The sequence below is a fragment of the Chiloscyllium plagiosum genome, chromosome 16, assembly GCF_004010195.1.
Source record: "Chiloscyllium plagiosum isolate BGI_BamShark_2017 chromosome 16, ASM401019v2, whole genome shotgun sequence".
NCBI lineage: Eukaryota > Metazoa > Chordata > Chondrichthyes > Orectolobiformes > Hemiscylliidae > Chiloscyllium > Chiloscyllium plagiosum.
Window position 1 is genome coordinate 62143915 of NC_057725.1, and position 11354 is coordinate 62155268.

The window sequence follows — 11354 nt, forward strand, 5'->3', positions numbered from 1 at the left end:
AGAATTTCTTTATCCTGTGTGTGGAATAATTCTTCCTAATTTCACTTTTAAATTACTTTGATCTGATTTCATATCATGGCATCTTGTTCTAGATCCCAATACCAAGGGGAACTGTACCTCTGTCTCAACCCTAGCAAATTCCTTAATCATTTAATACTTTAATTCAATCGTCTATAAATGATCTACAAGTACATACTATATTTATGCAACTTTATTATTTAATCCTTTAAACCATTGCCTCAATCTGCTGAATCTCTTCTAGGACTAATTTATCCTTCCTGTGGTTTACTGTCCTCAGAATGCTGCAAGGGGATTTGGTCAAGATTTTTTTGAATTACAGCATTCTTGAGATAAAGGCCACTCAGCTTTTTAATTTTATTTTGTGCCTACATAATGGCTTTTAGTGAATTACAAACGGAAATAATCCAGAAAATGGAAGATTTAAAAAGCTTTTGATAGGATTTGATATTGAGTAGCATGGCAAAGCAGCCTAAGGTGCCAGATTCTTGTTCCAATCTCTTGAGTGAACTTGTGTTGCAGTGGCAGGCCCCGGCATCTGGACCAGGAGGTCCAGGTTCAATTCTCACCTGCTTCAAGATCATATCATGATCAGTCGTACAGGTCTATTTAAGATAACAAAATGTGATACTGATGAGAACATTCAAAGAGACCAAATAATGAAGGAACGTTGTTTGCCCCTGCACCACCCCGTGAGACACAGTACCAGTTCCCATATAACACCATGTAGGTTCTTCTGTGTTATGTGCCATTCAGTCATTAAACTACATCTTGTTCAGTGAATACAAAGCTGTTTGCTTCACAAACTGTACAATGGCACTCAGTGACTTTCATTAGCTAATAATATTACTTAGCAATATATGAAGATAACCAATGGGTATGTCAATGAAATGGCATGGTGATCAAATATGATTTCAGCACATAGATACATGATTGTATTTGTCCTAATGAGCTGAAGCATGAAAGGCTCATGTGCTCCTGAATTCAATAACTTTGAATAGAGTTGAAGGATAGTATATATCGAGTGTGAGATGAGAATGTTAAGTTTTTTCGCTTGTTAGCACTAGCCGGCTCCTCCCTCCCCTTCCCTACGCCACACCCCTTCCCCACACCCCCCAAATAAAATGGTCAAATTAGATTAGATTACTTACAGTGTGGAAACAGGCCCTTCGGCCCAACAAGTCCACACCGACCCTCCAAAGAGCGACCCTCCAAAGAGCAACCCACTCAGACCCATTCCCCTACATTTACCCCTTCAACCTACACTACGGGCAATTTAGCATGGCCAACTTGCACACCTTTGGACTGTGGGAGGAGACACTGGGAGAATGTGCAAACTCCTCACAGACAATTGCCCAAGGCAGGAATTGAACCCAGGTCTCTGGCGCTGCAAGGCAGCAGTGCTAACCACTGTGCCACTGTGCCACCATGATGTTACCTTGTATGTGATGCCTTTGTCTTCTGGATAGTAATGGTCATGGGTTTGGAAAATGCCTTGGTAAATTTCTGCATTGCATCTTATAGATGGTGGACACTGCTGCTATTGAATATTGTGATATTTCTGGTATTCAATGTGTCAAGAGTATATCAAACGATGCATGTCAGCACATACTGTACTTTGTTTTCAGTAAGTAAATTATGATGAAACTGTACAGTCCGTCATCCGGGGAATATTTTGCTTGAGTGATTTTCTAGACCTAAAATTCAATATATTGCAGACAGGAAAGCTGTCTTTATTTGTAACACCCCACAGCACCTTTTTGGTGATGTATTTCATGATGCACTGTACCCATTTGTATGCAGATGGCTTTCCTACTAAAAATGTTTAATGTCATTTGGTATGCCAGATTACCAGTGATGGATTTCATGGTTTCGGTGTTGGAAGCCAACTGACCCAAAAACAAAATCAGACAAGTGTTTGTGAGACACTATAATTGGATTAATAGAGCACGAGGCAACTGACAAGGACAGGGAGCAAGTTATAATCAGGAGGAGGGATGTTCAAGAGAGCAAGGGTGCAAAAAGAGAGAGGGCTAGGCAGAAACTGGTAATGGTCATCTCAATGCAGTGGACTTAGGATGGGTCAAACACTTCTGCAACACCAGGAAACCACATTCTGTTCAGCATTCACCACAAAACGTAAAGTTTTGGTGACCGCCCTCAGTAATCCCTTCAGTTAGGCTGTGTGTAGGACATAGTTTTTCAATCTTTTCAAATTAAGAAGCTGTAAATGGGCCCCAAAATTGCATAAACAAAGGGCCACACACATTAAAGCAATGGACCTAAAATACAGTTCATGCATCTACGAATATGATGGGAAGTGCATTTTCATTGAGTAATGAGCCCACTTTTTGTTTGAAAGGTGGGCACAGCACCATTGAATTTCTTGGGCCATTATTCATTGGTTATTCAGGAAAAGGGATCTTTTCAGGAGCTTGAAAGTTCCCAGTAGATGCAATGGAGCAGGAAGGGATTATAGTAGTGCTGAAAAAGCACAGTAGTTCAGGCAGCATCCGAGGATTCCTGATGAAGGGCTTTTGCCCGAAACGTTGATTTTCCTGCTCCTTGGATGCTGCCTGAACTGCTGTGCTTTTCCAGCACCATTTGAATCCAGAATCTGGTTTCCAGCATCTGCAATCATTGTTTTTACCCAGGAAAGGATTATGCATGTAGTTTATGCCACATTGCAATCTGCTTCCTGGGCTTGTTTAACATTTCCTGCCAGTGACTTAGCTCTAAGTCACTAGAATTCAGACCCAGGCTACATTTGCCCAGTAAGTGGTGTTGCCCTGTACAGTCCTGGTTCAACATCTCTATCTCAAGATAGGATTTAAACAGTAGCTCATAGGGCACTTCAAACATTATCATCTCGTTCCAAACTGGATTTATCTTGTGCTTTACGTGCCTGGTACGTTTCTTCTTCAGCTTCACGGACTGGTGCATCAGGGTGAGTTTCACTGAAACATCTATAAAGAACAAATCACAATTTATTTCAGCTGAGGCAGGGTAACAAACTCTCTAATTTTATATTAAGCTAAAACCAAGAATAACTTAACATTAGCCCTTTGATTATTGGATGCTTATTACAGCTATTGATAGATATAAATATTTACAGTTACATGCACTTCAGTGCCTGGGCTAACACCAGGCTATTCAGATCCCAAGACTAGCATGTTTTCATCAGTGTGTTATGCTTCTAATAGCCCTAGTTAAAGTGGAAACTTAGAACATCATAACTCATGTTTTATACAATGATGCTGTGATGATATCATGAGCATGTCTCTTAAAAAGTAGACTGGCATATTAACTGTAAGACACAATACACTATTTTTCAAAAGTACTTCACTACTTGTAAAGCACTATAAGAGCTTCTGAAATGATTAAAAGTGTTACAGAAATGAAAGTCTTTCTTTGCAGGATTAAAAGTCACCTTCCTCTATCAGTTTCAATGAAAGCAAAGTGAGTGTTGGGCACTACCAATCCAATCCCTAATGTGTAGCCAAGGTATAGTGTAACAGTAATAGAGAGCACAGTGATAATTTTTGAAGACATCATAGGGACCATGTTGTCACAGCATACTTGTACATTACTTGAAGTGTGACATTGGAACAGAGTTGGGTGTAACTTTACTCTTAATTCTGAGCTATTACATCTGACTCTGTTTATACAACTCCCAGATGGCATCATTATGAATACTAGGCTGAGTTCCAAGACTTATTAATAGATTAACTCAGCAGGGTTTGGTTTTGATAGATTCAACAGGTTTATTTGAAATCACAAGCTTTCAGAGTGCTGCTCCTTCATCAGGTGAAGTGACATTTAATATTGCTGTTATATTCCAACCTGTTCCTAAACAGAGTTCCCCTCTGATAACTAAATAGCTAAACCCAAAAGGCATACCTCCTTCTTAATCTTTTATAAAACGGAGGTGATTAAATGAAATTAAATCCTTTCACTCACTCTATAATCAACAAGTAACAATTTATCTAACTCTAACAATGAACAATTGAACAGAACTACTAACAAACCAACTAATTCCCCTCTAACTACTAACAAATAAAAAATATCCTCATGGCATGCTGTTTCAAAAAATACGAGTCCCACTTATACCATAAAACAAGAGAATTTAGTCTCTCAAAATTACAGCCAGGTTACGTCTCTCAGAGCTTTGTCTTCTCCCATTTTCTTCCTGTCTTTCTAGACTTTCTTGGCAAATTTAGAAAGCATCCTTAAACCCTAGAATCTCTTTAGCAATGTTAAGAGCCACTCCCCCGACTTTTGATTTATCCAACAACAAGTAACATAAATTAAACAGATTTTTCACTTCTCACCTAAGTTTTATGTAAAGATCTAGGGCACTAATCTCCAAATCTGTTTAAATCTGCTGGGACCTTTCCTACCCCAAAACTGTTCACATCTGTCCAGATTCATGCACAAACCAGCCAAATCTGTCCAGATCCCAGATGAGTCCCCAATTTGTTACAGAGTTATATTATGTTCAGTGATACTTTACCTGACAAAGGAGTAGTGCTCTGAAAGTTTGTGATTTCAAATAATCCTGTTTGACCGTAACCTGTTGTCATGTGACTTCTGACTTTGTCTAGCCCAGTCCAACACCGGTACCTCCATATCACGTTTGATAGATGAAAATGGAGTGTTTGCTCTATTGATTGAATTATTCTTGGTATAGTTTTATCAATGTCTATATGGTTATTTGGACTAGATTAAGTTCTGAAGTGGGAGAGGCTTCTGGTATTGAGAAAGTGAATTACTCTGACACTCCTATAGGATTGTAATAACAATTCTTTTTGCAAGGCAGAATTCTGAAGGGGTGCTTTCTCTTGCTTACCAGTTCAACACTTATCAATGTGAAATAGCTCATTGCTTCTTTTCACAGTACATACCTGTACTAAACAGAGTTCCCCTCTGATAACTAAACAGCTAAACTTAAAAGACATACCTCCTTCTTAATCTTTTATAAAACGGAGGTGGTTAAATGAAATTAAATCCTTTCACTCACTCTATAATCAACAAGTAACAATTTATGGGAGCATATGTGAAGGGGAGGGTTGGTGTCAGAAGTGAAGTTCAGAGGGCCTTACAGATCTTAAAACAACTGGGACAGAGTCCCAATGAACTGAGGCAAATTTTCTAACCAGTTGTCCTTGGCTTATGGCCAAGTAACTCAGTCAACTCTGTGACCCTGAGTGAGAAAGCAAAGATTTGGTTCATTAACCATTTCTCTCTCCATATATAAGACATTAGACCATTAGAAATAGAAACAGGAGTAGGCCATTCAGCCCCTTGAATCTGCTCCACCATTCAATAGGATTATGGCTGATTTCACATTCCTCACTTCCAGTTTATTGCCTTTTGTCCTGTAATCTTTGATTCCCTGACTGATCAAGAATCTATCTCAGCCCTAAATGTACACAAAGATTCTGCCTCCACAGCTCTTTACGGCAAGGAGTTCCAATCCTCTGAAAGAAGAAATTCTTCTTCTTCTCAGTCTTCTGTTAGTGCCCCTTTATTCTGAGACTATACCCTCTGGTCCTAGACTCTCCCATGAGGGGAAACATCCTCTCAGCATTTACCCTGTCAAGCCCCTTAAAAATCCTACATGTCTCAATGAGGTCTCCCCTCATTCTTCTAAACTCCAGTAAATGCAGTACCAAGCTTTGCTCATAAGACAATCCCTCCATACCAGAGATCACCCTCGTGAACCTTCTTTGAACTGTCTCCAATTAAATGATAGCTTTCCTTAAATAAGGCAATCACAACAGCCCACTGTACTCCAGACGTGGTCACACCAGCACTTTGTACATTTACAGTAAGACTTTCCTACTCTCATACTCCAACCCTCTTGAAATAAGGGCCAACATTCCATTAGTCTTCCTGACTACCTGGTGCATCTGTGAGCTAGCTTTCTGTGTTTCGTGCACAGGTCCCCTGAAGTCCCTTTGTGCTGCAGCCTTATGTAGTTTTTCTCCATTTAAATATTTTGTTCTCTCTTCATAATGAATAACTTCACATTTTCCCACATTATACTCCATTTGCTAACTTTGCCAACTGAACCTATCAATAGCTCTCTGCAAACTGTTTATATCCCTTTTGCAACTTGCCTTTCCACTTATATTTGAGTTGTTTGCAAATTTGGCTACAGTACATTCACTTTTTTTTTCCAAATCATGCATGTTTGATTTTTATTTCCAGCTTCTATACTATTTTGCCTTTGCATCACCACTGCTCCTGTCTTGGCTGAACATGAGTCAAACATAAGGTGTTTGACTGTGGATTCCAGTCTTTGAAATGCCAACCCTACAATTTTTAACATCTAGATGAAGGGCTTATGCCCAAAACATTGATTTTCCTGCTCCACGGATGCTGCCTGACTGGCTGTGCTTTTCCAGCACCACACTCTTGACTCTGATCTCCAGCATCTGCAGTCCTCACTTTCTCCTAATTTTTAACATCTGCCTGAACTGACAGATGGGGGCTCACATAAAGAGCATCTTTTATGAAGGAATTATCTTCTAACTGTCCTACAATGGAGTTTGTGTTTTGGGACAAACCTATAACCAAAGTGGACAGTGCTACCAACTGAATCTGGTTAACAATACTCACTTAAATTTTCCAACATTATTGTGCATGTACATTTTGATGCTTATGCATTCTGCCCAAATTGAAGTTCTGCATGTGTCAAAATTGGTTTGTGCTATCACTGGTTGGAAATGTTTGAGCTGTCCTGTTTATTTAATTTACTGATAGGACAGTAAGAGCTTTTTGTAAAACAGGAACCCACTGAAAAGTTTGAAATACAATGAGAAATGGTAAAATACACAGAGAATTAATAATGCAGCAGTGGCTGTCATTCATTACCTTCTGCAAATACATACACAAGGGAATTGGCACCCAGCTTTAGGATGACCTTTACAATACGGTCAGAGGTTTGCAGCATGGAAACCGGCAATTTGGCCCAACTTGCCCATGCCGCCCAGTTTTCACAATTAATCTAGTCCCATTTGTCTGCATTTGGTCCATATCCCTCCATACGTATCCCATCCATGTACCTCTCAAAATATTTCTTAAATGACAAAATTGTATTAGCCTCCACCACTATTTCTGGCAGCCCATTCCAGAAACTCACCACCCTCTGTGTGAAACAATTGTCCCTCTGCATCTTTTTGTATCTCTTCCCTCTCACCGTAAACCTATATCCTCTAGTTTCAGACTCCCCTACCATGGAGAAAGGCTGTTGGCTATCTACCTTATCTATGTGTCTCATGATTTTATGGACCTCTAGAAGGTCACCCCTCAGTCTCCTATGCTCCAGGGGAAAATGTCCCAGCCTATCCAGCCTCTCCATATCCCAAAGGTTATCCTCTTTCTTATCTGCTAAATGATGCCAGAGTATATTCTATCAGTTCTCTAGTGTAGAAATCTTGCTTTCTACCTTAACAGAGGTAAAATGCATCCTGCTACTCTAATTCAATAACTTTGACTCCCTGAGGCTAACCAGTGCTGATAGCCAATTTCAATTGTCTGAAATTATAAAGTTGCTGAAACTTTTCTTGAAAAGAAATAAAAATGTTGGATTTACAGGGGTAAACAGTTAGGGTTAGGGAGTGTTCTGAAACTGTTAAAAGATCAACGTGTTGACAGATGGTGTTATGACAGTGGTCTGACTTAAATTTGCATCTGAGCAGCATCTAAAGAGGCTAAATCTGAAAAGACAGCAATGAGTTTGATCACCACTGGAGGAATCAATGTGGTAACTGATAGCAGGCTGTTCATCATTTCCCCCAGTCAGAGGACGTGAAACGATGCAGGGAATTGTACAAAGATCAAACTGGCAAATTCTTGAAAAATCACAAAAGAAATGCTTTCTTAAAATAATGTATGTGTATATTTAGGAGTTGACTGTTTTACCTATCAGATGTTTCAGTTCATCTGAGTTTAAGTGTCGTGCCTTCATAACAACGACAATGAGACGGTTGGCAGCTGGAAGGTAGTTAATAGAAAGCAAAATCTCACCAGGCGACGTTACAGAGTCCTAGAAAACAAGCCATTGGTGACAATTTGAAAAGTTCTTAATCATCAGCAGTAGCTGCTCCCAAAAGCAGTTCCTCCTCACATAATTTGCTCAAGTACATAAAGACAGAAATCATATTGTATAATTCCAATATAAATGTGCTAAATATAGATTAGGCAGCACCATAGAAGTACACTTAACCAAACTGCTATTGAATTTTCTGCCAATGAACTGCCTGTATGTGAAAGCTAAACAGACTTTGTTCTCTTATTGCCTCTGGTTTTTACCTCTGGGACCTATAAACACTTCAGAATCACATGCAAGTGAACACAAGTTAATTGGATTGTCATCAGTCGTACTTAGAAACAGAGAGAAAAACATGTTTACAGGTCCTGTATTGTCAGGGCAAGGCTCGACACTCTTCCATTATTTTTCATCAGACAATGAAAGGCTGATTTTATGTCCTGAGCAAAAGCTAAAAAATCTAATCAGGTGTCATAAAAATAGATTCATTGTCTCTAACTCAATATATAAAACCCATATGATTCCTGAATTCCCATTAACTAGTTGTTGAGTTCCTAATTCAAATTGCACTGTTACTGGAGCTATGACAGCTACAGAACAGGAATTTCTTTTTAGGAGGTGGAAGAGAATGATAATTTTCTTACAATGCACTCATACACCTCCTACAGGAAGGTAGGTGAAATAACTGCACAGAGACTGGTATCCCATCATCAAGTCATACTTTATTTACACAGGAAGAGTCCTTGATATTTATTCAACTCCCTCAGAGCCAGCTCTGAGTGAACAGGATGTCTGACAATCCTGTATCTGTCAGCCAGGGCTCCTTGATTGGGGCTCTTAATATGGTCCAATCAGGGATCTCCTTTGAGGTCCATCTGACTGACCTCATTACAATCTTGGCATCCCTCACCATCTGAGTCCAAGGACATAAGCCAGTTCCTTTTTTTGTAGCTCATCGTGGGGCATTTTAACACCTGGTCAGGTTCCTCCAACTCTGCCTGTTATACAAGTTCTCTTGTGCCCGGAGTGTCTCAGAAGACATTCACTTTTCTCCAGGCAGCAAAGATGTCGAGGTGGCGACACCTGCCATCCCAACTCAGATTCCGAGCTATCTTCAAAACTAGATGGATGGGGAGAACCCATGGGTTCCAAAACAGTTGGAAAGGCTGTCAAGGAGCCAGGCACATTTTGCTCCTTCATCATTTGCCAATTCTACCCTGATGCCATACGAGGAGGCATCACATATCAATACCAGATCTCGCTTGGGATTATAATATGCCAACACCTTAGAGGATGATAGCTGTTTCTTCACTTCCCCAAAAGCTGTGGCTTGGCTATGTGAGCATTTCCAAGGCTAATCCTTTTTTTTTAGAAGAGCTGAGGCAAGAGTACCAGGATGGAAACCACATTACGGATGAACTTGCTGTAATAATTCACCAGCCCAAGGAAAGACCGAAGCTCCGATACAGACATGGGAGCCGGGCCACTTTGATCGCCCTCTCCTTATCTTCCAATGGGTGTAACATAGTCTTGTTGACTCTGCAGCCCAATAGATCACTTGGGGTGCCTGGAACATACATTTTTCCCTACTCAATGTGCTCACCTGAGAGAAATGTCTGTGGACTATGTCCAAGTTCTCTAAGTGCTTGTTATTGGTCTTCCCTGTTGTAAGCATGTCATCTAGATAAATGATGACCTGGGATAGACCTTGCAAAATGTCCTCCCTCGTCTGCTGAAAAATTGCACAGACTAATGATATCCCAAATGCCCAAATAGCATCGTATATTGGTACAAACCCTTATGGGTATTAATTGTAGCATATTTTTGGGAATCCTCAATTGTAGGTATGCATGACTCATGTCCAGCTTCCTGAAAGACAGCACCCCCTGCAGCTTAGTGTATAAATCCCTTCACAAGGGATTGGGTATTTATCCAGCTGTGAAAAGTGGTTTGAAATCCCCAAAAAGGCAAATCAACCTGTTGGGCTTCACAGTCAGTACGATTGGTGCTGCCCATTCTGCAAATTGGCTTGATGGTTCCTTTGCTTTCCAGTCTTCTGATTTCTGCCTCTACTTTTGCCCATAAGGCAAACAGCACTGGGTGGGGCCTTGCAGAATCATGGAATTGCTTCCTGGTCGACATGCAAGGTGGCCTTGGCTCTTTTGATAGTCCCTGGACCTTCCTGAAAAATGTCTCTCAAGCAGCCATTTTCTAATCAAAAATGTCGATCACATCTAGGTGAATCTTTCTCAAGCAATTTCACCCTACCAAGCTTGGGCCCGAGTCTTTTACTACAATCAGTGGTAACTAAACCAGCTGCTTCTCATAAGACACTGGAACCGAAGTACCCTTCATCTGTAAAGGTTTCTCAGTATAGGTTCTCAGTCTAGCCAAGATCTTGCATAAACTTAAGGGTTGGAGTCCAGAGCGAATTTTGTTAAAGATTGGTTCTGCCATCACTGAAACAGCCACGCCGATATCCAACTCGAATAGAACTAGGTGGCCATTTAACCAGATATTTATTTTGATCGGATCTGATTTGGATGTTGAGCAATTTAACTGTTCCAAGCCAGATGTAGGTGGGCTTTCTAGGGTATGAACTCTGCTGAATGCTGGCCTATGAGTTCTTTCATTCAATTCAGGCCTAGTGGGACTCTTTTGCTGTCTTGAATCCACATACCAGCAGCAACTACAATGGCTTGCTGGCCTGAGTCCTGAAGAACACGTTAACCATTTGGCCAAGGCTTAGCTTTGCTTTGGGGTTTTGCTGTGGATTGACCTAGAGTCCCTCTGTTCAGAATATGTCCTGAGGCTATGCAATTGCCTTCACTCAAATGGTGTTCCCAAAGATCAGTTGGACTGAGGAGGGTATCCACTTCCATCTGAATACTCTGCACTCATATACTCCACTTGCTGCCTTTTCCAATGAAAAAGGCCAGTAACAATGCCTGTTTAAAGTCTATGTTGGGCTTCAGCTAGAAGGTGCTTTTGCATGGCTACACCATTAATCCCACACATCAAACGGGGTCTCAGCATCCCATGAAGGGTTAAATCAAAGTCACACGCCTGTGTCAGTCATCTTAACGTCGTCAAAAATCCTGATATGGATTCCACTGGTTCTCGAATTGCCAAGTAAAACCGATAGCACCTCAGAATCAGAAGAAGTTTCATGTTGTAATATTCTTTAATTAAATCCACCAACTCTTAAAAGTTTTCATTACGTGGTGACTCGGGGAAAGTTAGGCTTCTAATAACCAAAAAAGCTGTCGGGAGAATTATG

General features: G+C 40.5%; 1 protein-coding gene across 1 annotated transcript in view; it reads right to left on the minus strand.

Annotated features, from left to right (window-relative positions):
• Positions 1–2604: 2604 nt before the first annotated feature.
• syt13 (synaptotagmin XIII) overlaps positions 2605–11354 on the minus strand; it is a 24938-nt gene continuing 16188 nt past the window's right edge. The window contains exons 5-6 of the mRNA XM_043706259.1: positions 7948–8071; positions 2605–2984 (exon numbers count right to left, since the gene is read on the minus strand). Of these exons, the coding sequence (XP_043562194.1) occupies positions 2680–2984; positions 7948–8071 (429 nt within the window). The 3' untranslated portion in view covers positions 2605–2679. The remainder of the gene's footprint in view (positions 2985–7947; positions 8072–11354) is intronic.